General features: G+C 40.4%; 1 protein-coding gene across 1 annotated transcript in view; it reads right to left on the bottom strand.

Moving 5' to 3' along the window:
- Positions 1–26,899, bottom strand: part of CATSPER3 (cation channel sperm associated 3) — a 34,966-nt gene extending 8,067 nt beyond the window's left edge. The window contains exons 1-3 of the mRNA XM_030318503.1: positions 23,581–26,899; positions 21,409–21,562; positions 1,658–1,897 (exon numbers count right to left, since the gene is read on the bottom strand). Coding sequence (XP_030174363.1) covers positions 1,658–1,897; positions 21,409–21,562; positions 23,581–23,702 — 516 coding nt within the window. The 5' untranslated portion in view covers positions 23,703–26,899. The remainder of the gene's footprint in view (positions 1–1,657; positions 1,898–21,408; positions 21,563–23,580) is intronic.
- Between the last annotated feature and the right edge of the window lie 470 nt (positions 26,900–27,369).

Below are 27,369 nucleotides of genomic sequence, written 5' to 3'. Positions count from 1 at the left end.
GTGAGATGTCCAGGAGGCCGTGGGTCTGAAGGTCAGAGAGAGGCGTGGGAGGGTGCAGACCCCTGAAATGTGGAAAAGATCACCAAAGAGGGTATGCAGAGTGGGAGCTGAAGAGCACTCAGGACACAGTCCCGAGAAAACAGAACCTGCAGGCCGGGCGAAGAAAGCACACATCCGAGCAGTCAAGTCATGCTCAAGAGGCTGGAGGAAAACCAAGAGAAGGCGGTGACAGGGAGGCCAGTGGAACTGGCCAGTAGACTTGGTGACAAGGAAGTTGTTGGCAACCTCAGAGAGGCTAGTTCCTTTGGAGGGAAGAAGCCAGAGCACAAATGACAGGTAAGGCAGTGGGGACTAGAAGTACAGATACCTCTTTCCAGGAGCCTCCCATGAAGGGAAGGAGAGGAGGACTGGCCTATGCTGTCTGGGAGGGGCACACAGGCACGTGACTGCATGAGAGCATGGAATGAATGGGGGGGCGGGATCTGTGGTAGGGCTATCTTTTCAACATTCTCCTCATTTTCTCCCCCAGGCCTGGGGCTGCTGAGTGTAGAGCCCAGATCCTAGACAGACACACAGGCTGGGGCTGGGGGCAATGTCTCAGCAGAACAGGCCAACACACACCCTAGCTGGTCAAATGGGTACAAAGCAGCCCCCTCCTGGAGAAGCATGGATACGGGGCTCAGAGCCAGGGCGAACTTAAGGGCAGTTTGGTTCAGCCTTCTGGAGCCTTCTGAGCCAAAGAGCTGCACGTGGTGCACCTAGAGCTTCCAGAACAAAGTTGTAAGATTATTCTCTTCAAGAGGCAGCAGATTTGGGGCGCCTGGGTGGCTCAGTTGGTTAAGCGTCTGACTTCGGCTCAGGTCATGATCTCTAGGTCTGTGGTTCGAGCACCACCTCGGGCTCTGTGCTGACAGCTCTGAGCCTGTTTCCGATTCTGTGTCTCCCTCTCTCTCTGACCCTCCCCCGTTCATGCTCACTCACTCTCTCTCTCTCTCTCTCTGTCTCAAAAATAAACAAACATTTTTTTAAAAAAAAAGAGGCAGCAGATTTTTCATTGTATGGGGAAAGCAGTGAGTGGCCAGAGCCACCAAAAAGCTGGGGAATCCTGGGAATGTAGTTCAAAGGGTCTGTGCCATAAGAAGTCAGTCCTGGGGGATCAGGTCATGATCTCACAGTTCCTGAGTTCAAGCCCCGTGTTGGGTTCTGTGCTGACAGCTCAGAGCCTGGAGCCTGCTTCTGATTCTGTGCCTCCACCTCTCTCTGCCCCTCTCCCAGTTGTTCTCTGTCTCTGTCTCTCAAAAATAAACATTAAAAAAAAAAACTTAAAAAAAAAAGAAGTCAGTCCCTTTGTAGCATGGGAGAGAGGATAAGTTCAGGTGGCCACTGGAGTCAGACACACCTTTCAAATCTCATCTGTGACATCTAACTGCAGAGTGACTGTTGGCCTCAATTTCTTCATCTGCAAAATGGAACTAATAATACTTTTCCTCAATTGTTCTAAGATTAAATGAGATAATATTGGTAAAGATCTACCTGCCACACGGTAGGATTCAGTAACTGGATAATGGTAGTAGAATTATTATTTTGTCTGGGGCTGGTGGGCCGATAGGCCCTGCTGTCTACACTCCCAGGCCAAGGTGCCCCCCAGGTCACTCACCCGGATGCCACGGCTATAGGTGATAAGCTTGAGGATGCGCAGGGACTGAATGCCGTCAGCAATGTTGAGGTAGGGGTAGTGCTTGCCCTTGAATTTGCGGAGACTGTAAGGAATGAAGATAATGATGATAATGATTATATCCAGCAGGTTGTAGCCATCCTTCCAGTAGTTGATGGGGTCCACGTAGAGCTTCATGCAGAACTCAGAGCTATAGATGGACACAAAGATGAGCTCCGAGACCTGCAGGGATGCCAAGGGTTGGAGAGTCAGGCCGAGCCACAGAGCCCCGGAGTTCCACCCTCTCCCTGACTGAGGTACTCAATCAAGTGTGTGCGTTGTCGGAGGGAGGGTACTCCTAAGTCACCCATGTGACAGAGAAACCCAAGCAGAAGCCCAGGCGCACAGTGCACACACAGTGTGCCTGATTCTCCTCTTTCTGAGTCTTCCCTCCCTGCAGCCCTAAGCCTGGGGCTAGTTCGGACCCAGGGTGCTTAAGAATGACGGACTGACTGGCAGACAGAATGACCATCTAGGCCCTGGTATTAGCAACTTGACATGTCAGGTGACCTGAACATAAGCTTTCCCAAAGAGAAGATCCCAAGTTTTCTAGCCAACCTGAATATCCAAATTTTTAGGAACAGAGATGAAATACTCAAATATCTACTAATAGGTATCAATTAATCACACATCCCAAAATCAGTTAACTATTTCTGAAGAACACTAAGCTTTTTTCCTCACTTATATACTTTATGAAATAATCTTATTCAAAGTCTTCTCATGCATCTATAACGCCAGTGGCTTTGATTTTACCGGGGGGGTGGGGGGGAAACTTGAGTAAATAACTTTTTCCTTATCATCGGTGCACTGATTCACTGAAGCAGCTTTGTTGACTAAGCATCTCCCATGAGCCAAGCAAGCACTGTTTTGGCATGGGAAAATGCAACAATGAACAAGGCAGAAAATGTCCAGGCCCCACGAAGCTTATGATCTGGTAGGGGAGACAGAAATGAACGCTCAAACAAATACATAGACAGTATAACATCAGAAAGGAACAAATAGGAGAAAAGGAAACAGCCAAAGGGGATAGAGGGACTGGTCAGGTCAGGAAGGGAGAGTCATGGCAGCCGTGTTAGAAAAGGTGGTGGTGACTGGAGGCCTTGAAATGGAGCCATCATAAAAACTGGGACAAAGTTCCCAGATGTCAAGTACAGGGGTCTTATGCCGAGAAAGGGTTTGTTCAAAGAACAGCAGAGTCAGCATGGCTAGAACAGAAAGGGGAGGCAGGCCATGTAGGAGGGCCTTGTAGGCCTGGTAAGGGCCTTGATTTTAACCTCCACCTTGGAGGATTTTGAGCAAGGGAGTGATATGAACTGATTTACATTTTTATGAGATCTAGGTGGAAAAGAGACCGGTGGGGAGCTGGCAAGAATAAGGACTGGAAGGCGACTTCGGGAGGAGGTGACAGATAGCAGGGGAATTACTTCCCACAGTCAGCCAGCAAGAGGTGAGGTTAGACTGGACTGGATCGGGGGATGGTGTGGCGTCGAAGAGAAGAGGCACAAGGAGGAAGTATTATGTACGCTGCCATCTCAGGACTCACTGCCGGAGCCCGGGGTGCACAGGATGGCAGAAGGCAGAGAAGACTCTAGTGTTGCAGACAGAGCAACTGGGTCAGCGGAGATGCCTTTCCTGAGATGAGTTTGGGGTGAACTGAAGCGGACTAGAGAGAGTTTCTGGAGGGAAATAGAAAGGTTTTTGAGGGGCACCTGGATGGCTCAGTCGGTTGAGCATCTGACTTCGGCTCAGGTCATGATCTCACAGTTCGTGGGTTCCAGCCCCACGCCGGGCTCTGTGCTGACAGCTCAGAGCCTGGAGCCTGCTTCGGATTCTGTGTGTGTCTCTCTCTCTCTGCCTCTTTCTCTCTCTTCTCTCTCTCTCAAAATTAAATAAACGTTAAAAAAAAAAAAAGGAAGGTTTCTGAGATTTATCACCTTTTAAATATATGTCAGATGCTGCCACTGGAAAGGGTAATTCAAGCCACAACTATCCATTTGGGTAACAATAAGGCAGCTGGTGTTTTATTTGTCCTGTATACTTATGTTTGTGGCCCCTACTTGGCAACCATTTACATACATTTTTATTTCTTAACTACTATGTAATATTTAAGATACACAAGATGATGTAAAAAAAATAACAGAATGAACAACCATGTATTACCACCCAGCTTAAGAAATAAAACATTATTACCATGCAGGCAGTCTCCTGTCCAGCCCTCAATGACCAAGTCCACTTCCCTCCCACGAAGGTAATCTGACCATAAATCCGGAACTCCTGTATTTTATACTCTTACCACATATATATCCCTAAAAGTACATGGCATCCTTCTGCATTTTTTCATATATTACACAAATAGCATAGCCACTGAAGTATTCTTTGGCAATTTTTCTCTTTTTTTTTTTTTTCATTTAAAATCTATGAGATTCGTCTCTGTTGCGTTCATAAACCTAGTTTAGAGTTTTACTACTATGTAGCAATACCACTTAGGAAAATACTGTAATTTATTTATCCAATAACCCACTGGGTGATATTTGGCTTGGTGGTAATTTTTACTATTGCAAACAGCATACTGGTACAAAAAGGTAGAGTAATACTTGTACGTTTTATCATACCCATGTGTACAGCTTCTCCCAGTCATTTATCTACGAGTAGAATTAGTCAGTGCCGGACGTCAGCATCTTCCACTTTGCTGAATAGAGAAGTGTTTTCTGAAGTTAGTGTACTGATATACCTTAATATCAGCAATGTTCCTATCGCTTCACGTGTTCACCAACACTTTGTACTGTTGAACTTCTTCATTTCTGTCAGTCTGATGAATATGCAATGGTATCTGATTTTTTTATTCTGCTTGTCATTTCTCTAATCATTAGTGAAGTCGGACATCTTTTTATATGTTTAAATTGTAAGCTGCCTATTTCTTATCTTGTGCCAAATTCTCTGCTGGATTGTTCTTTTTCTTACTGGCTTGCAAGACAATCAATTTTTCAAGTATTCTGAATCTGTACTATGGGTCACAAATATCTTCTATGCTGACGTATGTTTTCACCTTTTCAATGATCCTTTGATGAACACAAGTTTAAAATCTTAATGGAATCAAATTAATCAAAGCTGTTTTTTCATGATTTATATATTTTGCATTTTGTGAAAACTTTCCCTCCTGAGACCCTGTAAGTATACTCTCTTCTAAACATTTTAAAGTATCACTTTTCCTGGGTCTTTTTTTATTATTATTAAAAAAAAATTTTTGACATTCATTTTTGAGAGAGACACAAAGCATGAGTGGGGGAGGGGCAGAGTGAGAGGGAGAAGTAGAATCTGAAGCAGGCTCCAGGGTCTGAGCTGAGATGGTGACCTGAGCCAAAGTCGGACACTTAACCAACTGAGCCACCCAGGCACCCCTTGTGTTGGGTCTTTAAGCCAGTTGTGTGTGCTGTGAGGTAGAGATCCAGTTATATGCTTTCTCCACATGTACAACCAATGGTCCTAGGACTGTTTCCTGCAGAATCTTCCCTGGTGCCACAGGTACCACGTCTTCACACGGGCCAGGGTCTGGTTCCAAGTGCTCTACCCTGCTGTGCTGGTCTCTGCTCCTGCTTCATTACCCTGCCTTCATTACTAAAGCTCTCCAGAAAGTCCTGTTACCTGGTAAGTCAGGCCTTCTCTCTCCTTTTAACTGTCAAAACCATCTTGTTCATTTGCTTTTTGTCTTGCATTCTTTTATTTAAATTTTAGCATCAGCTTTTGGCAACCCATAAAAAAAAACCCTGCCTTCTGGATTTCTCTGGGGAGAATGCATCTCTAAGAAACTGAGCCTTTCTATCCATGGTCTAATAGATCCTTCCATTTCTTTGTCTTCTTTTTTTTTAATGTTTTTTTATTAGTTGTCTTTATTTTTGAGAGGCAGAGAGACAGAACATGAGTGGGGGAGGGGCAGAGAGAGAGGGAGACCCAGAATCCAAAGCAGGCTCCAGGCTCTGAGCTGTCAGCACAGAGACCGACGTGGGGCTCAAACTCATGAACTGTGAGATCATGACCTGAGCTGAAATCAGACGCTCAACCAACTGAGCCACCCAGGCGCCCCCCTTTGTCTTCTTTAACTACCTTTATATATTTAAATTGTTTTCTCCTTAAAGATCACAAAAGTCTTTTATTAGATTTGCCTCTAGTATTTTTCACATTTTCTTATTAGAAGTCCTATTTTATAGCTGATACATTCAATGTAATTGATTGTAATTATTGATCATATATCCAACAAACTTGTTAGACTTTATAATTAACTTTGGGGCACCTGGGTGGCTTAGTCAGTTGAGTGTCCTGACTCTTGATTTTGGCTTAGGTTGTGATCCCAGGGTCGTGGGATCAAGCCCCACATCAGGGTCTGTGCTGAGCCTAGACCCTGTTTAAGATTCTCTGACTCTGCACCTTGCCTGCTCAAGTGGGCACATGCACTCTATCTCTCAAATAAACAAACAAAATTATTAACTTTATTAAGTAGTATTAACTTTATCAACAATTTTTTCACAAAACAATTTTTTTCAGATTCTTTTGGGGTTTCTATGCAGAAATGACACATTTTTAACACCTTGAAAGAGAATACCGCTAAAGTTTCATCACTGAGTGTGCATTTTGATGTAAGTTTTACATAATCGGTTTAAAAATAAGTCCTTTCACGGGACACCTGGGTGGCTCAGTCAGTTGAGTGTCTGACTTTGACTCAGGTCATGATTTCATGGTTTGTGGGTTCAAGCCCCACACCAGGCTCTGTGCTGACAGCTCAGAGCCTGGAGCCTGCTTTGGATTCTGTGTCTCCCTCTGTCTCTGCACCACCACCACCCCACCACCCCACTCACACTCTGTCTCTCTCTCTCTCTCAAAAATAAATAAATGTAAAAAAAAAATTTAATAATTCCTTTCTATCCCTAGTTTGCTAAATTTTTATCCTAAAGGATATTCATTACCAAATTTGTTTTCTGCATCTCTCAAAATGATCTCATGGTGTTTTTTTTTTTCTCCTTTAATATTTTAAGCTGGTTAATAAAATGTGTAGATTCTTCTAATACTTGCTTTCCTGAAAAAAACCAGCTTGGCAATGATATATAATCTTTTTCATACATTTTGATTCAGTTTCTCAATGTTCTGTTTGGGATTTTTGTGTCCATGTTCATGTAATCGGATGTTATTTGTCTTTCTCATACTGTCCTTGTCTAGTTTGGGCACTAAGTATCCTGCAGAAATGAAATTCACAAAAGGAATTGTCTGTGGGCAGGGCAGATGTACTCATTTATCTAATCAAAACAAGCATTTTCTATGTTTGGAATTGTCTCCTTCATGAATATAAAACCATCTAGTCCAGGTGAGTTTGTAGGTTTTGGGGACAGAAAGTTTTAACTATGAATTCAATGCTTTATAGCCAGTTAAAGACATATAAGGACATATAAAGACTATTTCAGGTTTTTCGTTTTTTACTGAGAGTCAGTTTTATAATTTTTTTCTAGAAAATAATTTCAGCTAGGTTTTTAATTTTTGGCACAAAATTATTAGATTTCTGATATCTATGTCACCTATAATTTTCCTTTTAAAACTCTAACATAATTCAGGGCTTCTATTTCTCTTGATTGTCTCCTGAATAAAGTTATTTTGTAATTGTTTTCTGAGATCTAACTTTTGGTTTTGTTGATACCTTCTATTGAATCTTCGTTTTCCATTTCCTTAATTTTTGCTCTTTACTATTTCTTTTCTACTTTCCTCCCTTTTTCTTCTCCTTTTTCCTTCTTTTTGATTTTATTTTGTTGCTTTTTTCCAACAAGTAAGCTCATTAATTTTTAAAATGGAGAAATATTGGGGCGCCTGGGTGGCTCAGTCGGTTGAGCGTCTGACTTCAGGTCACGATCTCGCGGTCCGTGAGTTCGAGCACCGCGTCGGGCTCTGGGCTGATGGCTCAGAGCCTGGAGCCTGTTTCCGATTCTGTGTCTCCCTCTCTCTCTGCCCCTCCCCCACTCATGCTCTCTCTCTGTCTCAAAAATAAATAAACGTTAAAAAAATTAAAAAATAAAATGGAGAAATATTTCATGTACCATAAAATTCATTATTTTACAGTATAAAATTCAGTGGGGGTGTGACTTGTATTTATAACCTTTGTTTTTGATTATAGTAAAATATGTATAAAACATGAAAATTATAATATTTAACCAATTTTAGGTGTACAATCAATTCATTGGAATTAAGTACATTCACAGTATTGTGCAACCAGCAACACTACCATTTCCAGAACTATCTCATTCTCCCAAGCAGAAGCTCTGTAACCATTAAGCAGTAACTTTACATCCCCTCTCCCCTATGCCCTAGAAAACTCCATTCTACTTTCTGTCTGTATGTATTTGCTTATTCTAGGTACAAACCATATAATAATTTGCTCTTTTATATATGGTTTATTTCACTTAGCATAATGTGTTCAAGGTTTATCCATATTGTAGCACGTATCACAATTTCATTCCTTTTTAAGGCTGCATAATATTCCATTTTACATATACATCACACTTTCTTTATCCATTCATTGGCCAATGGACACATGACTTGATCCCACCTTTTGGCTACTGTGAACAATGCTGCTATGAGCACTGGCGTACAAGTATCTGCCTGAGTCCCTGTTTTCAATTATTTTGAGCACACACCTGGTGGTATTGCTGGATCATATGGCAATTCTATGTTTAACTTTTTGAGAAACTGTTTTCTAAAGTGGCTACATGATTTTACATTCCCACCAGCAATGCACAAGTGTTCTAACTTCTTCACATCCACATCACCAACACTTGTTATTTCCAATTTGGGAGTTTTTGTTTTTATAATAGCTATTCAGTGGGCGTGAAGTTGTTTTGATTTGCATTTTCCATTCTAATGACTATTGTCTTCGAACATCTTTTAATGTGCTTATTGGTCATTTGCATATCTTCTTTGGAGAAATGTCTATTCAAGTCCTTTGTGCATTTTTTTAATGTTTATTCATTTTTAAGAGAGAGAGACAGAGCATGAGCAGGGGAGGGGCAGAGAGCGAGAGAGGAAGACACAGAATCCAAAGCAGGCTCCAGGCTCTGAGCAGTCAGCACAGAGCCCAAAGCAGGGCTCAAACCCACCAACCGTGAGACCATGACCTGAGCTCAAGTCAGATGCTCAACTGACTGAGCCACCCAGGTGCCCCCCCTTTGTGCATTTTTAAATTGGGTTATTTTATTGTTATTGCTGTTGAGTTGTGGGAGCTCTTTATATAGTCTACACGTTAATCTTTTAACAGCTATATGATGTGCAATTATTTTTCCCTTTCTGTGGGCTGTCTTTTCACTTTTTCACTTTCTTGATAGTGCCCTTAGACTCACAAATGTTTTTAATTTTGGTGAAGTCTAATTTATCTACTTTTCTCTTTTATTGCCCATGTTTTTGGTGTCATACCTAAGAATCCACTGCCAAATTCAAGGTCATGACCATTTTCCCCTGTGTTTTCTTCTAAGAATTCTAGCTTTTAGATTTATGACGTTGATCCATTTTGAGTTAATTTTTGAATGTGGTGTGAGGTAGGGGTCCAACTTTACTCATTGCATGTGGATATAAAGTTGTCCCAGAATCATTTGATGAAGAAATTATTTTTGCCCTAAATGAATGGTCTTGGTACTCTTGTTGAAAATCAATTAGCCACATTATTCGGTTTTATCTCTAGGATCTCAATTGTATTCCATAGGTCTACATGTAGCCTTATGCCTGTATCTCACTGTTTTGACTACAATATCTCTGTAGTAAGTTTTAAAGTCAAAAGTGTAAGTCCTCCAACTCTGTTCTTCATTTCCAATACTGTTTTGCCTACTCAGGGCACTTTGCACATCCATATGAATTTGAGAACCTACTTTTTTTTTTTAAGGCAATTAAAATTTTGATAGGGATTGCATTGAATTTGTAGATCATTCTGGAAAGTCTTTGTAACAAGTCTTAACAAGTCTTCTAATCTATGAATATGGGATGTCTTTCCATTTATGTAGGTCTTATTTCTTTCAACAATGTTCTATAATTTTCAGGACACACATCTCTCATCTCCTTGGTGAAATCTAATCCTAGGTATTTTATTATTTTGGATGTTTTTAAATTATTATTTTAGAGAAAGAAGATGTAAGCAGGGGAGGGAGAGAGAGAGAAAGAATCCTAAGCAGACTCCACACTCAGCATGGAGCCCAATGCAGGGCTCAATCCCATGACCATGGGATCATAACCTAAGCTGAAATCAAGAGTCAGATGCTCAACGGACTGAGCCACCCAAGGTGCCCCTTCACCCCTTGGATGCTTTTGCTTAATTTCCTTTACAGATTGTTCACTGTTAGTATAAAAAATACACCTAATGTTCGTTGTTTATCTTGTGCCCTGCAACTGTGCTGAATTTAATAGTCCTAATAGTTGTGTGTGTGTGTGTATTCTTTAGGATTCTCTATACATAAGATCAAGTCACATGCAAAAAAAGATGATCTCAATTTTTCCTTTCCAATTCAAGTAACTTTTTTTTTCTTTTTCTTGCTTAATTCCTCTGGCTAGAACTTCCAGCATAATTTTTTTAATGGTGAAAGCAGGCTCCTGATCCTGATCTTAGATTAGAAAGATTTCCAGTCTTTCACCACCGACTATGATGTTAACTGTGGATTTTTTCATAAATACCCATTATCAAGTTGAGGAATTTCCCTTCTATTTCTAGTTTGTTAAGTTGTGTGTGTGTGTGTGTTTTATCATGAAAGGGTATTGGATTTTGCAAATGATTTTTCAGCAAGAACTGATGCAAACATGAATTTTTTCCTTCATTCTACTGGTGTATGACATTGATTGACTTTCATATGTTGAAGGGATTCCTAGGATAAATCTAGGAATGAATCATAGTGTATAACCCTTTTCAGTATGCTGCTTAGGGGCACCTGAGTGGCTCAGTCAGTTGGGCACCCAACTTTGGCTGAGGCCATGATCTCACCATCCATGAGATGAAGCCCCCGCATAGGGCTCTGGGCAAACAGTTTGGAGCCTGGAATCTGCTTCAGCTTCTGTGTCTCCCTCTCTCTCTCTCTGCCCCTTCCCTGCTACTGTTCTCTCTCAAAAATAAAATAAAAACATAAAAAAATTTTAAGTATGATGCACAATTCAGTTTGTTAGTATCTCCATGAGGATTTTTGTATCTGCATTCATAAGGAATATTTGTCTGTAGTTTTCTTTTCTTGTGATACTTTGGTATCAAGGTAATCCTGGCCTGATGTAATGAATTCAAAAGTGTTCCATCCTCTTCTAATTTTTGGAAGAGTTTGAGAAGGATTGGTGTTCATTTCCCTTTATTTTTATTTATTTATTTATTTTGAGAGAGAGAGAGAGAGAGAGAGAGAGAGAGAGCGAGCAGGAGAGGGGCAGTGGAAGAGAGAATCCCAAGCAGGCTCCCTAACATGGGCCTCAATCCCATGATTCTGAGATCATGACCCAAGCCAAAATCAAGAGTTGGACACTCAATCGACTGAGCCACCTAGATGCCCCCATTCTTCTTTAAATGCAGCAGAAAACTAACTAGTGAAGTCATCTGGCCCTGGGCATTTCTTTGTTGGGAGATTTTGATTAGTGATTCAACCTCTTTATATATAAAACTAAAAAAATAGTTTCCTATTTCTTTTGAGTTTTGTCGTATGTTTCTAGGAATTTGTTAGTTTCATCTAGGTTGTCTAATTTGTTGGTGTACAATTGTTTATAGTATTCTCCTATAACCCTTTTTATCTCTATGAGGTCAGTAGTAATGTCCCAACTTTCATTTCTATTATTAGTAATTAGAGTCTTATTTTCCTTAGTCAATCTAGCTAAAGTCATCAATTTTGTTGATCTTTTCAAAAAATGAAATTTTGGTTTTGTTGATTTTCTTTATTCTCGATTTTATCTCATTCTAATCTTTTTAATTCCCTTCCTTCTGCTACCTTTAAGTTTGGTTTGCTCTTTTTCTAGTTCCTTAACGTCTAAAGCTAGATTATTAATACAAGATCTTTTTTCTTTCCTAATGCAGGCATCTACAGGAATGTATTTCCCTCTGAGCACGGCTTTTGCTGCATCCTGTAAGTTTTATCATGCTTTTTTAAATTGAAGTATAATTGACATACAATATTAGTTCCAGGTGTACAACTGTGATTTGACATGTATATACATTGTGAAATGTTCACCATGGTAAGTGTAGTTACTATATGTCACCACACAGTTATTACAATATTATTGATTATATATCTTACGTGTTATGTTGTGTGTTCATTTTCATTCACCTTAAAGTACTTTCTAATCTCCTTTGTGATTTCTTCTTTGACCTACTGGTCATTTAAGAGTGTTCCATATGTTTGAATTTTTTCCAGTTTTCTTGCTGTTATTGATTTCCAGTTTCATTGCATTGTTGTCAGAAAAGATACTTTGTACAATTTCAGTATTGTTAAATTTATTGCAGCTTGTTTTGTGGTCTAACATATGGTCTATCCTGGAGAATGCTCTGTATGCAGTTAAGCAAAATTATTGTATTTTCTTGATGAATTGACCCTTTTGTCAAATATGTTGTTTCTTGTAACAGTTTTGCCTTAATGTCTATTTTATCTGATATCAGTACAGCCAACTCAGATCTCTTTTCATTTATACCTGCATGGATTATCTTTCTTCATTCTTCTACTTTCAACTTATTTGGGTTGTCTTTTTTTTTTTTTTTTAACATTTATTTTTCAGAGAGATAAAGCATGAGCAGGGGAGGGGGGCAGAGAGAGAGAGGGAGACACAGAATCTGAAGCAGGCTCCAGGCTCTGAGCTGTCAGCACAGAGTCCAATGTGGGGCTCAACCTCATGAGCCACAAGAAGTCAGGTGCTTAACCAACTGAGCCACTCAGATGCCCCTACTTTCAACCTATTTGTATCTTTGAATCTCAAGTTAATCTTTTGGAGATAGCATATACTTGGATTTCAAAAACCCATTCTGTCCTAATTGGAAAGCTCAACTCCTCTGCATTTAAAGTAATTACTGACAAAGAAGAAATACCTCGGCCATTCTATTTGTTTTCTATATGTCATACCTTTTTTGTTCCTTAATTCCTCCAGTACTGCTTTCTTTTGTGCTTGATTTTTTTTTATAGTGTACCATTTTGATTCCTCTCTTATTTCTTCTTGTGTACATTTATTAAGTTATTTTCTGGTGGTCACTCTCATGATTAAATTAAGCTCTTAAACTTGTAACAATCTATTTTTAGTTAATACAACCTTAGCTTCAATAGTACATAACAATTCTGTTTCCTTACAGCCCCATCCCTCCCCCATGTTTTTGTTGTCACAAGATACATTTTTAATTTTTTTAAATGTTTATTATTTTTGAGAGAGAGAGACAGGGTGTGAGTGGGGGAGGAGCAGAGAGGGAAGGAGGGAGACACAGAATCTGAAGCAGGCTCCAGGCTCTGGCTGTCATCACAGAACCCGATGCAGGGCTCGAACTCACGAGCCATGAGATCATGACCATGAGCTGAAGTTGGATGCTTAAATGACTGAGCCACCCAGGCACCCCATAAAATACAATTTTATACATTGTGCACCCATTAACTATAACTGTTTTATGCATTTGTATTTCAAAGCATACACACACACATACATACATATATTTAGTTACAAACCAAAAATACAATAATATTGGCCTTTATATTTACCTATGTAGTTACTTCTATCAGTGGATTCAAGTTACTGTCTAGTTTCATTTCCACCTAAAGAACTATCTTTAGCACTTCTTTTTTAATACCTTTTTTTAAATGTTTATTTTTTTTTAATTTTTTTTTTCAACGTTTATTTATTTTTGGGACAGAGAGAGACAGAGCATGAACGGGGGAGGGGCAGAGAGAGAGGGAGACACAGAATCGGAAACAGGCTCCAGGCTCTGAGCCATCAGCCCAGAGCCCGACGCGGGGCTCGAACTCACGGACCGCGAGATCGTGACCTGGCTGAAGTCGGACGCTTAACCGACTGCGCCACCCAGGCGCCCCTAAATGTTTATTTTTGAGAGAAAGAGTGTGAGTGGGAGAGGGGCAGAGGGGACAGAAGATCTGAAGCAGGCTCCGCGCTGACAACAGTGAGCCCAATGTAGGGCTCAAACTCATGAACCATGAGATCATGACCCTAGCTGAAATCACATGCTCAACTGACTCAGTCACCCAGGCACCCCAGGGCGAACTTTAGCATTTCTTGTAGAAGAAATTCCACAAGCTTTTGTGTATCTAGAAATGTCTTAATTTCTCCTTCATTTTTTGAAAGACAGGTTTGCTGCATATTGAATTCTGGGTCAACAGTATTTTTCTCTCAGTACTTTAAATCTGTCTTGGCACTTCCTTCTGTCCTCCACAGTTTCTGGGGAGAAATCAGGTGCTAATATTATTGAGAATTCCTTGTACGTGAAAAGTTGCTTCTCTCTTGGTGCTTTCAAGATTCTTTTTGTGCTTGGCTTTTGAGACTCAATTATGTGTCTCAGTGTGGAACTCTGTGTTTGTCCTTGGAGTTTATAGATTCTTGGATGTATATATCCTTTATCAAATGTGGGAAGTTTTTAGCTATTATTTTTTCAAATATTCTTTCTCTTTCTTCTTCTGGAACTCTTAATTTATGTATGTTGATATGTTTGTGTCCCACAGGTCTATTAGACTCTGTTCATTTATCTTCATTCTTTATTCTTCCTGCTCCTCAGACTAAGTTAAATAGATTTGTCTTCAAATTCAGTGATTTTTCTTCTGCCTGTTCAAATCTGCTCTGGCACCCTCCAGTGAATTTTTCAATTAATGTACTTTTCAACTCCAGAATTTGTTTGGTTCCTTCTTATAATTTCTATCTCTTTATTAATATTCCCTCTTTCTTGAAACATTGTTCCCCTGGTTACATTTAGCTCTTTTCCCATGGTTTCTTTTAGCTCCCTGGGCATATTTTACACAGTGAACTTATTAAACTTTTTGTCTAGTAATTCCAGTATCTGTGCTTTCTCAGGGACAGTTTCTATTCATTTCTCCTGTGTAAAAGTCATACCTGCTTAACATGGATGCAACTGGAGGGTATTATACCAAGTGAAGTAAATCAGTCAGAAAAAATATCATATGTTTTCACTCATATGTGGAATTTGAGAAACTTAACAGAAGACCATAGGGGAAGGGAAAGAAAAATAAGTTACAGACAGGGAGGCAAACCATGAGACACTCTTAAATACAGAAAACAAACTGAGGGTGGATGGGGATGGGGGTGGGGCAGGGAAAATGGGTGATGGGCACTGAGGAGGGCACTTGTTGGGATGAGCACTAGATGTTGTATATAAATGATGAATCACAGGAATCCACTCCCAAAGCCAAGACTACAATGTATACACTGTATGTTAATTAACTCGACAATAAATTATTTAAAAATAAGTAAATAAATAAACCCATACCTGCTTGTTTATTGGCATGCTTAATTTTTTTTGAAACTAGACTTTAAAAAATTTTTTTTAATGTTTATTCATTTTTTGAGAGGGAGAGAGAAAGGCAGAGCATGAGAGGGGGAGGGGCAGAGAGAGAGGGAGACACAGAATCTGAAGCAGGCTCCAGACTCCCAGCTGTCAGCACAGAGTCCCACGTGGGGCTCAAACTCACGAACCAAGAGATTATGACCTGGCCAAAGTTGGACGCTTAACCAAGTGAGCCACTCACCCCTGAAACTGTACATTTTAAATATTACAGTGTAGTAGCTCTAAAAATCAGATTCTTTCCTCTCCTCGGAATTTGTTACTTTCTGTGGATAGCAGTCATTTGTTTAATGGCCTTTCTAAAAAGTTTTTGTAAAACTGTATTCTCTGTGGGGTGCCTGGCTGGCTCAATTGATACGGCATGCAACTCTTGATCTCAGGGTTGTGTGTTCAAGCCCCATGTTGGGTGAAGAGATTACTTAAAAATAAAATCTTAAAAAAACACTGTATTCTTTGTCACATGTAGGTCTTTGAAGTCTCTTCCTTTAGCTAGTGTTTAAAGAGATATTTTCTTAAATGCCTCAAACAGAAGAAATAGAGTGAGGAAAGAGAAAAAGAGAAGGAAAGGAAAGGAAAGGAAAGGAAAGGAAAGGAAAGGAAAGGAAAGGAAAGGAAAGGAAAGGAAAGAAAAAAGAAGAGGAAGGAGGGAGGGGGGAGGGAAGGAAGAAAGAGAAAGGCAGAGAGGGAAGGAAAGAGAGAGAGAAAGAGAGAGAGAGGAAGGAAAGAAGGAAGAAAGGAAGGAACGAGGTGACTGGTGGTTCAGTCAGTTAAGTGTCCGACTTTAGCTCAGGTCATCATCCCATGGTTCGTGGGTTTGAGACCCATGTTGGGCTCTGTGCTGACAGCTTGGAGCCTGGAGCCCGCTTCAGATTCTGTGTCTTCCTCGCTCTCTCCTCCTCCCCCTTTCATATTCATTTGTTCTCTCTCTCTCTCTCTCAAAAATAAATAAACATTAAATTTTTTTTAAAAAGGAAGGAAGGAAAGAGAGAGAGAGGGAGGGAGAAAAGAAAGAAAGAGAGGAAAGGAAGGAAAGAGAAGAAAGAAAAGAGAGGGGGGAGGGAAAAGAAAAAGAAACTCTCCTAGCCTTTGCAGACTAACTTTGTGTTGGAAGACCCCATCAATGCTTAGCCAAGCCAGTTTTCAACTCTACCTTAGCCTTCATTTCCTACTTGTGCTGATCATAGAGATCAGCCAGAGGTGAAAGCTTGGGATCTTCTCAAGTCTTTTCTAAGTATGTGTCCTGCCCTGGGCATTTATGGCTCTCTAAACCCTTCCATATACATGGGAACTTGTCAATGCCTTCATTTTCCAAAGTCTCTCTTTTCCTGGATTTCACCATGTCCTTTGTTTACATCACCACAATCCTGATTTTCATAGTAATCACTTTCTTCATTTCTCTATAGATAGGAACCCATGTATACATCCCTGGAACTAATTCTTCAAGTTTAATTGTAATTTTTTTTTTAATTTGATAGGTCTTTTAAGTCTTCGATTCCTTTTTCTCTTTCCTTACACTTTATTTGTTGATGAACCCAGGCAGTCTGACTGGTAGAATTTGCCAGTCTGGATTTTGCTGACTGCACACTCATGGCGTAGCTCAGCATTCTCCTCTGTCCTCTATTTCCCGGAAACAGGCAGCTGAATCCAAAGGCTAGATCAGATTCAGGTTTCATCTCTTTGGCAAGATTGTATGTTCTGTTCTTTCACAGCAGGCATATAATGTCTGGCTGTCTCTCCTTTTACGACGGTAGCAGCCACTGATGCTCATGGCCTAGATCCATTACTTCACTGGGGGATGAACATAGCGATATCCTAATTCTATCATTTGTTTTTTCATTTATTAACTGGGATACTTCTTTTTTATTGTAAACATTTTTTATTTTAATATTTTAATGTTTATTTATTTTTGAGAGAGAGAGAGACAAAACACAAGCAGGGGAGGGGCAAAGAGAGAGGGAAACACAAAATCCGAAGCAGGCTCCAGGCTCTGAGCTGTCAGCACAGAGCCTGATGTGGGGCTCAAACCCACAAACATGAGATCACAACCTGAGCTGAAGTCGGACGCTTAACCGACTGAGCCACCCAGGTGCCCTGGGATTTTTCTGTAAAGAGAGTTTCCCCTACTATGTAATATTACTCAGTAATATGATTTATATAAGGTTAGTAATGTATGATTCTTTCTCTTAATTTAACAGTTTTTGAGATAAAGGATTAGTTCCTTATTACCCTCCAAAGTGACATTAGTGTTTTGGTATCATTGCAAACTTATAGATTGTTTGATGAGTTTCAATCCATTTTAATTATTATCCTTATTGAAGCTCAAAGTGTCCCATCTTTGTCCAGTAAGAGCCTCTTCTTCAAGTTGTTTCATGAGTCCTTTTGACATGACCCCAGTAATCTTTGATAGCTTCCTTGCTATGTGCATGACAAGATACTCCTGACCCAACTATTTCTTGCCCTAGACCTGCAGTCAATCATTTCTCTAAGAATCTCTAATCTGTCTGTTTTGTTTGTTTGTTTTAGTAAGAAATGGCCTTTCAAAATCAAATTGTGGGCAGTAAGGATGCATAACAGTTTAGTGGTCAATGTTCTAGATCTTTCATGAGTAAGGACGAAATACATTAGTAATTTATACTCATGTTTCAAATTTAAATGTGAAACTACATGGTTTTTACTTAGTTTTGTCTATATGTTTCTCCTTTCTTCCATGATTATTACTGGTTCTCAAGAACACAAAGGAGGGGAGCCTGGATGGCTCAGTCAGTTAAGCGTCCGACTCGGGCTCACATCATGATCTCATGGTTCATGAGTTTGAGCCCTGTTTCAGGTTCTCTGCTGTCAGCACAGAACCTGCTTCAGATCCTCTGTCTGTCTGTCTGTCTGTCTCTCTCTCTCTCTGCCCCACCCCCACTCATGCTTTCTCTCTCTCAAAAAAAAAACATTAAAAAAAATGACACAGAGGACAACACAACTAAACTGTCCAATAATTACCCATCTGCTTTATCCTGTATTACACACACAACAGTCTCAACATGACACGACTACTAGTATCTCCACTAAGCTGACTTCTAACAATGGTTTTAAATTTTTTTGCATTAACTCTCCCCAGTCCCCCCCATTTAGTCATAGTGTATCTTCCCTGCCAGAGGACAGATTCATTATATGCTGGAATCTCTCGTTAACCCACAATTATGATTATTTCTACAATTATGTTTAATGCTCATCCACATCCTAATGGTGATGCATCTCTAGTCATCCTGGTTGGCTGAAACTTATTCTTCACCAGATTCCAAAGGAAGAGCTCAAGGGAACAGTATCATCCAAGTGTTTTAATGATCGGTGACAGTTTCTCCATGTGCATAATACTTGGAAGTCAGTTATACTGCATCTAGAATTCTTGGTTCACATTTTCTTCCTTCAAGTATCTTAAATATATTACTCCATTTCCTTTAGCAGAAAGCATTACCAGAAAAAAGTCTGTCAAACATTTTCTTTTCCTTATCCAATTGAGATGCTCACAATGTCCTCTACCTCTTTCCTTTAGAGTCCAATAATTTTACTAGAAGGTCCTGGGGTTTATTGTTCTCAATCCATATTCTCAAAGTGTGCTCTTTCAATATACAATTTTAATTATTTTATTTCAGGTAACTTTTCTTAATTACAGGTTTGTGTTTGGTCTGTCCCTTTGTTTTTGTTTCAAATTCAGGGACTCCTATTATATTTATATTGGATCTTTTCTTCCCACATCTTCAATATTCATCATTTTCTCTTGAATCCTTTTTATCTCTTCATTTCTTATAGATGTTTAAAAATCTCTTCCATTAATCTAATATTTCACTTACGCTATTACCTATTGTGCCTAATTGCTCTCAGTTGCATCTTCAACTTTTTTTCCTTTGAAAGAGAGAAAACACACAAGCAAGCAAGAGAGCAGGGGAGGGAGGGAGGGAGGGAGGGAGAGACAGAGACAGAGAGAGAGAGAGAGAGAGAGAGAGAGAGAGAAGAGAGAATCCCAAGCAGACTCCAAGCTCAGTATGGAGCCTGATGCAGGGCTTGATCTTAAACCTGTGAGATCATGACCTGAGCCAAAATCAAGAGGCTGACGCTTGCGTTTCATGGGTTCGAGCCCCGCATTGGGCTTTGTGCTGACAGCGCAGAGCCTGGAGCCTGCTTCAGATTCTGTGTCTCCCTCTTTCGCTGCCCCTCCCTGACTCGTGCTTCCTCTTTTTCTCTCAAGAATAAACATTAAAAAAATATATTAAAAAAAAAAAAGTCTGACACTTAACCAAGTGAGCCACCCAGGCACCCCACATCTTCATTTTTGAAATGACTTTTATTTCTAATTCTTTTAAAAAAAAATTTTTTTAGGGGCGCCTGGGTGGCGCAGTCGGTTAAGCGTCCAACTTCAGCCAGGTCACGATCTCGCGGTCTGTGAGTTCGAGCCCCGCGTCGGGCTCTGGGCTGACAGCTCAGAGCCTGGAGCCTGTTTCCGATTCTGTGTCTCCCTCTCTCTCTGCCCCTCCCCCGTTCATGCTCTGTCTCTCTCTGTCCCAAAAATAAACAAACGTTGAAAAAAAAAATTTTTTTAATGTTTACTTTTGAGAGACAGACAGAGTGTGAACAGGGGAGGGGCAGAGAGAGAGGGAGACACAGAATCCAAAGCAGGCTCCAGGCTCTGAGCTGTCAGCACAGAGCCTGATGCAGGGCTAGAACCCACGAACCATGAGATCATATCTGAGCTGAAGTCAGACATTTAACTGACGGAGCCACCTGGATGCCCCTATTTCTAATTCTTTCCTGAGTTTTGTCACTTGGCCTCTGTTCTTTCCTATCTCATATCATTTTCTTAAACATTTACCTAGTTCTGAAATAACATGCTACAGTTCTCTGTTTTGTGGACATGTCTTTGTGGTAGGCTTCCATTATCTACAGGGGTATTATTCTCCACTTTATTCTCTTTTTTCCTTTCATAATAATTCTCTGTGGGATTTTACCTCAATCTCTTTCTAGTATACTCTTTTATACTCTTTCCTGAACTTTTTTTTTTTTTTTAATGTTTATTTTTGAGAGAGAGAGAGAGGAAGCACATGTGCGAGGCAGACGAGGGGCAAAAAAAGGGAGACAGAGGATCTAAAGCAGATTCTGCACTGACAGCAGAGAGCCTGATGTGGGCCTCAAACCCACCAACCACAAGATCATGACCTGATCTGAAGTCAGATGTTTAACCAACTGAGCCACCCAGCTGCCCCTTCCTGTACTTTTAGAAGGCGTGGTTCTAACTACATGTAGCTCCCTCTTTTGTGCTGTGTTTCAAGGTGGGGTGGCTTCAGGTCATGATCTCACAATTGCATGGGTTCAAGCCCCACATTGGACTCTGTGCTGACAGTGCAGAGCCTGCTTGGGATTCTCCATTTCCCTCTCTCTCTGCTCCTCCCCCACTCACACTTTTTCTTAAAATAAATAAAAAATAAACTTAAAAAAATTTTTTAAAGATGAGGCCTCATTTAAGATTTCTTTGTTCTGTTTCCCTCCTCCAATTTTATCTGGACCTTTTCCTCCTTCATCTCTGGGCCCCTACCCTGCTCAATTTTTATTCCACTCCCAATATTTCTCCTAGGTGGGCAGGGGGTGGGAGAGTGCCGGCCCTGAAGGGAACCCTGGATGGTCAGTCTTCAAAGTTTACAAGATCCAGACTGTTCTAGGCACTCTGGAAACTATCAAGAACTTCTTGCACTAAGCCAGTACTGGAATGAGCAACGCCCTTCCCACCATCAAGGGCTATTCTCACATCAGCCCATCATACCTTCCAGTGGATATTTATTGAATGCCCTCTGCTTTGTCTCCTTCAGAGGCTAACACTGTGCAGTTATGGCTCTTAGTAAAGATATCTTTTTAACTAGTTTGGGTTTCAATGCTTCCCATCGGTTTTTAGCTCTGCTCTCAAATTGCTCTGCTTTCAAGAGGAAACTCAGGGAGATTAAAAAACACTGTCACCACTGCTACTGTTGCCACCTTCTTCCCCGATTTTACCGTAGATTTTTAAAGCCCTTAGAATTTTTCTATGGAAAATTATCTTGAACAAAATGCCTTAAACATAACATTTTCAAAAATAAAACAGGTGAAACAGAAGAAAATGGATCCATTTTTGTCTGCTTACCTCACAAAGTGTGAATAAGTTGTATCTTGTATTATAATCAGTCCACAAGACCACAAAAAAGGCATTCACAGAGACGATACTAATCATAATTATCTTAAAGAGATGACTCATTATGACTCTCTTCACAAATTCCTGACATTGAGCATCTTTCCTTCTGTCAAAAAGTTGAAGCAGAGGTACGATTATCTTACAACAGAACTAGATCCCAAACATTATACATTTTTGTAGGGATGAGGGTCTGCTCTATCCTCTCTGTGAATGTAAATTTAAATAAACTGGGGCACCTGGGTGGCTCAGTCGGTTAAGCGTCCGACTTCAGCTCAGGTCATGATCTCATGGTTTGTGAGTTTGAGCCCCATGTCGGGCTCTGTGCTGACAGCTCAGAACCTGGAGCCTGCTTCAGATTCTGTGTCTCCCTCTCTTTCTGCCTCTCCCCTACTTGTGCGCTCTCTCTCTCAAAAATAAATAAAATGTAAAAAAAAAATATTTTTTTAATGTAAATACACTTTCACATTGCAACACAACGTGAGACTCCTGGCTGGCTCAGTTGGAAGAGCATTGACTCTTGATCAGGGTCATGAGTTCGAGCCCCATGTTGGGTGTCGAGATTACTTAGGTAAATATTATTTAAAAATTGCAACACAACACTAACTGAATAACCACTGAAATATGTATAATGATCCCTAAATTGTTCTGTCCCCACTCAGTTATTTAGTATCTTCACTTTAGACCTCAGTGGGGGGGGGGGGGGGGGGGGGGGGTTACCACTACTTCTCAAGCAAAACAAAGCATCATCTTCATTTACTCATTCAACAAATTCTTATCGAATGAGTACTACATGCCAGGCAATATAGCAGACACTGTGCATATAAGGTGAGCAAACCTCAATCCTCTCAGTCTAGTAGGAAAAACCGGTAATCCAATAATCACCCAGACAAGTACCCACAAATTAATGATAAAAAAAAAAAAACAAAAAAACTGGACACTCTAGGAAAAAACAGGCAAACACACAATCAATTTATGAAGTAAATATAAATGGTAATGAACATTCAGTAGCATTACTAACCAAGGGAATGCAAATTAAGAGAAACCACCATTTTCGCTTATAAAGTTAGCAAAGACTTAAACGTAACAGCATTTAATGCTGACGATAGTGTAGTGTGATGAGGCATTCTCATAAAATGCCAGGAGGAATGTAAATTGGCCAGCTCCTCTGAAAAGCCTTAGCACTGAGTGTATCCTCTGATATAAGGAACCTACCTACCCTAAGAGAATACAATCTGGAATGAGGTGACTATGGCCAAACACGTGCATCCCAGCATTATTTATAGTAGTGAGAACTTGAAAACAATTTAAAAAGCCTAGCAAAAAAGACTAGTTAAGTACACTATGGCATATCCATCTCATGGAGTATTATATAGATACTAAAATATATCTGTGCATTTTTGATGATTTGAAAAAATGATGATCCACTGCATAGCAAAAGACAAAAACAAGATACACAACTCTGTATACTCAGAATTATCTCAAATGTACAAAAATAGGTAGAAAAAACTGAGTAGGAAACATGCCAAAATGTCACTAGTATCTGCCTATGGAAAGTGAGCTTACAGGTAATTCTTTTTCTTGGTTATTTATATTTATCTGTGCTTTGCAATTTTTCTCAAAGAGTATGTATCACTTTTTCCCATTATATGTATCAAATGAATACACTCTCATAATAGTAAATAAATACAGAATATATACACTATTATAATCTATAAAAACAAGATGTATGATTTCACTGTCTAATGTGAGATCAGGTCTATTATCCCCCCAAAAAAATCTTCAAATTTTCTAACACAGTAGCTAATAAAAGCAAAGTAAAAATGACAAAAAGGTAAAAAGTAAAAAAGGGCAACAGAGAGTCAAATTCAGTGTACGGGTCAAATAAGAGCACAACTGAATGTTGACTTAAATAGCCAGTCATAATATTAAGGCCAAAGAAGCAAAGGGTTTGGCTAAGCCTCCACCAACCTTACCAGCCACAGAAGGCAGATTCTCAAGGGCATGCACCTTGTTTTGGGCAGCGGAGGAGCGTGTACGGGAAGAGGCTAAGAGAACATTGATACCCTGCCCCCAAGCTGCCATTTGCGCATTTCTTAACAAGCAAGAGAAATAAAGAATATTTACTGAAAGCTCCCGAATCTCGAATAGAATGGCTTTGAGGCATTATGCAACAGCGAGCTTGAAATGACTCTTGTGTCCTTCTGGTAATGAAACTGTTGAGGCATTTTCCCAAAAAAATTTTCCATTTTTATTCTTTGCTTTAATCATCCAACAGAAAATCTATGCTTAGAGATCTCCTTGGCATCTAGATCCCGAGAGGCCACAGAGCAGGGCCCACAAAAGGAACCCTTGCTTTATGAGGTCACTCTTGGGCATTCCAGTATAGTGGTAGTCTGCAGTTCCCTGGAGTAAAATCCTCCCCATCTGACCTATGCAGACAGCTTGTCTTCCCTGGGAGACTAAGCACCTCAGGTCAGCCAAAGGGTTATGAGTACACAGGAACTATAAAGCTCCAGGCTAAAGGTGAGAGACAGATGCTAGAGCTAAAGCAGACAAAAGCCCTTCCTTCTTCAGAAGTATCCCCATCGGATAGACAAAGTCCCTTAATGTGTTAGAAAGAGATAAGGGTCATATAAGAGGGAAAAACAAAGTTCTCTGAGTTCTAGAAGCCAATAGCATAACTCCAGGGCACAAGACTGGACTGGAGACACCAGGAATGACAGAAAAGATTTTGATGGGTTTGGGGCTAGAACACAAGAAAACGTAGAAACAGAGAAGGTTAGCCATGCCCAGCACTAGCTAATTGGGGGGATGTAATTGTGTGCATACGATCCTCCTAAACAGAGTTTAGGGGATAAGCCTGTGGGGTAGAGATACTTTATGTGCATGAGCAATAGGGTTTTTGCTCGGTTCAATTCTTGGGATTAATATATTCACCATACTTTCATACCCCTACCTAACCCCTTTGGTTTCCAAGGCAAATCTAGACAGAGTGATCTGAGGAGCCCTGTGCTGCACTAAATCTTTAGTGGCTAAATTGATCAAATTTGTGCAAATGTAAGTTCTTGATCGCTAAGAAAAGGAAGTAACTACCACAATGCCTTTGTTGTCACAGGCATTCTAAAACAAGTGTATATGACTGTTCCTGTTAGGAAAATACTCTTAGAGGCAACCAATACACTGAACTGGGAAATAACATCTGATTTATTCAGTTTCTCCATTTAAAATCATCAACAGTGAAGCATGAAGAACCACTCTGATTAATGTCCCCAAGATTCATACTTCAGCTTCTTTCTCTACATTCTCTCCCTCAGGGATCAGCTCTTCCTATACCCCCTACTGCCTTCTTTGGTCATATGCCTCCTAAATTCTTCTGGGCTTGTGGCTGACATTCCCACAGTGGTCTCCTGGAGCAGCTGCTGGGAGACAGTCTGAAACAGTTCTCCACCTGAATCTGTTTCCACCTTCCCCCAATACATCAATGCGCCCACTCCCCCTGGGGCACACAGAAGGCCCTTTGCAGGTATGTGCTGTATGAGTATACAGATGGATGGCATCAGGGATCCTCATGCTCACTCAAGCAGCTGAGCATGGTGCAAGTCCATCCCCGGGAACCCCAAAGGTATACATACCTCCATGCCTTCCCTCTTTAAGCATCAAAGCACACTTTGGGGAGAAACAGAGAGGAGATTAAGAATGTAAAGAAATCTTTCACAACGCTTGCAGGGGTGAAGAAAGTTGGCCAGCTGGAAGCAGCAGAGAAAAGTCCAGTTGTTCTTAGTATACCATATCAGCACAGCTAAGCCCATCTGAACGTGGTTTCTGAAGTCACTGATGAAGACATCTAGTCCGGGAATGGAACTCCAGCTGGTGAAGAGAATCAGAGGCGACAAGCTCATCCAGGGTCCACTGAAATCATCCGTATTTTCTCATGGACAGGTGGACAGGACGGGAACCCTGGAACAAGAAGCCAAAGGGCCACCTCTTCTACCCTTTTGGAAGCAATCCACACTTGGCCCCACTTGGGAACACACAAGCTGAGCATGGCAGCTTGGGGACTCAAGTCTTCTGGCCAAGAGTCATTCCTTTAATCGTCCCAAGTAACTGGCACTGAAACAAAAAGTTCACATATTCTAGCCAAACCCTTTTACAGCCCTTGCTGTTTTGTAGGAAATTCACAAAACTGTAAGTTACAGAGTTCAACCAGCTTATTTTTGAACATTGGATGAAAAAGCAGATAGACTTGCCCCGTACCTCTATGAGTCCTGCAATCCTTCAACACTCTAACGGGAGTCAGGTTTGTGTCCAAATACGATATACCTGCTGCTTTCTGTCTAGAGCAAAAACATGAAGAACCATGCTTATTCTGTTGAGCCAAAGATCTCCTAACTCCTACCAACACCAGAAAGTAACCATTATTTTCACGACTTTCATTAACTTCAGTTTATGAAAGGAACTGTCAAACATGCTGGCACCTGGTTTGTTATCTATGGAAGTCATACAAGGGGTCGTAGTTCATGTCTCTAACTCCTCTGGGCTCCAGAGATCACTTAGAAAGAAAATGGAGGGAAACCAAAGTTTACCATATCAGAGAAACCACTGCCATCACACAAAGGTTTGGAACAAAAGGGAATTTGGGGGCCTCCAACTCGGACAGTGTCTTTTTAGGCTGACATGTCAGTTACTTGAAGAATGTCTGGAGATTCATTCTGTTGGAATTTACCACAATGAGTATTTCTACAGCCTTCTCATATGAGATCTCTAATTCTCTACAGTAAAGTTTGTGAGTTCCAGCAGACGCAACAACCCTTAACAAGGACCTTATGTCAAACCCTCATGTAGCTGCTAATTAGTAGATGCATTCTCGGGTCTTCACCACTGCAATTACAAGCCATATCCTCTCCCTCCACTGTGTTAATATGTGGTGTATGTTAACAGCCAACAAGTTGAGCCCCTCAGGCTTGCATTCAAAATAAGGAGAAAAGTTTCCATTCAGGGTACAGTGAAACAAGTTAAAGGACACCAAAAGGAACAAATTCAGAAGGTGGGATCCTCTACAGGACACCTGACCCCACTTACACAATAAGTCAATGACATGGGGCAAACAGGGAAAGAAGGGGAGCTTGCTGGCTCTAGACTGAAAGAATAAAGAGAGCAGATGTGATGGGTGGACTCACATGGATCCTAATTAGAAGAAAATTACTGTCCAAAGGCATTCCTGACCTTCCAGGAAATTTGATTTTGCCTGGGTACTGGGTGATATCAAGAAATTGTGGTTTATATTGTTCGGTATAATAGTAGCATTATGGTTTATACAAGAAAATGACCATATTTTCTAGAGATGTTTATGAAGGATGTAAGGGTAAAATGACATGCTGAGACTAAGTTTCTAAGCATTTTTTCTTAATTTTTTTAATGTTTATTTATTTTTGAGAGAGAGAGAGAGAGACAGAGTGTGAACAGAGAAAGGGCAGAGAGAGAGGAAGACAGAATCCGAAGCAGGCTCCAGGGTCCAAGCTGTCAGCACAGGGCCTGACGCAGGGCTCAAACTCATGAACCAAGAGATCATGACCTGAACTGAAGTCGGATGTTCAACTGACTGAGCCACCCAGGCATCCCTAGTTTTTAAGCTATTTTAAAGCTTTTTAGCAAAGAAGAGAGAAATGGAGAATTATATGAAGTAACTGATGTAAATTCTTGGTAATTGTTAAATCTGAGTACATAAGGGTTCAATGTACGATTCACTTTATTTTTAAATATGCTTAAATTTTTTCATGTTGAAAAATTCATGTGAAAAAACTGAAGCACTGAGCTAAAAATCTTTGGTAATAAAATGTATAAAAGTTCCTCAATCTACAATATAGGAAAGACTTTACAAAAAACATAGCTTTAGGGCACCCTGCTGACTCAGTC

This window comes from Lynx canadensis, chromosome A1 (genome assembly GCF_007474595.2).
Source record: "Lynx canadensis isolate LIC74 chromosome A1, mLynCan4.pri.v2, whole genome shotgun sequence".
Lineage (NCBI taxonomy): Eukaryota > Metazoa > Chordata > Mammalia > Carnivora > Felidae > Lynx > Lynx canadensis.
The sequence above is the reverse complement of the archived record's forward strand: the minus strand, read 5'-3'. Positions and strand labels throughout refer to the sequence as shown.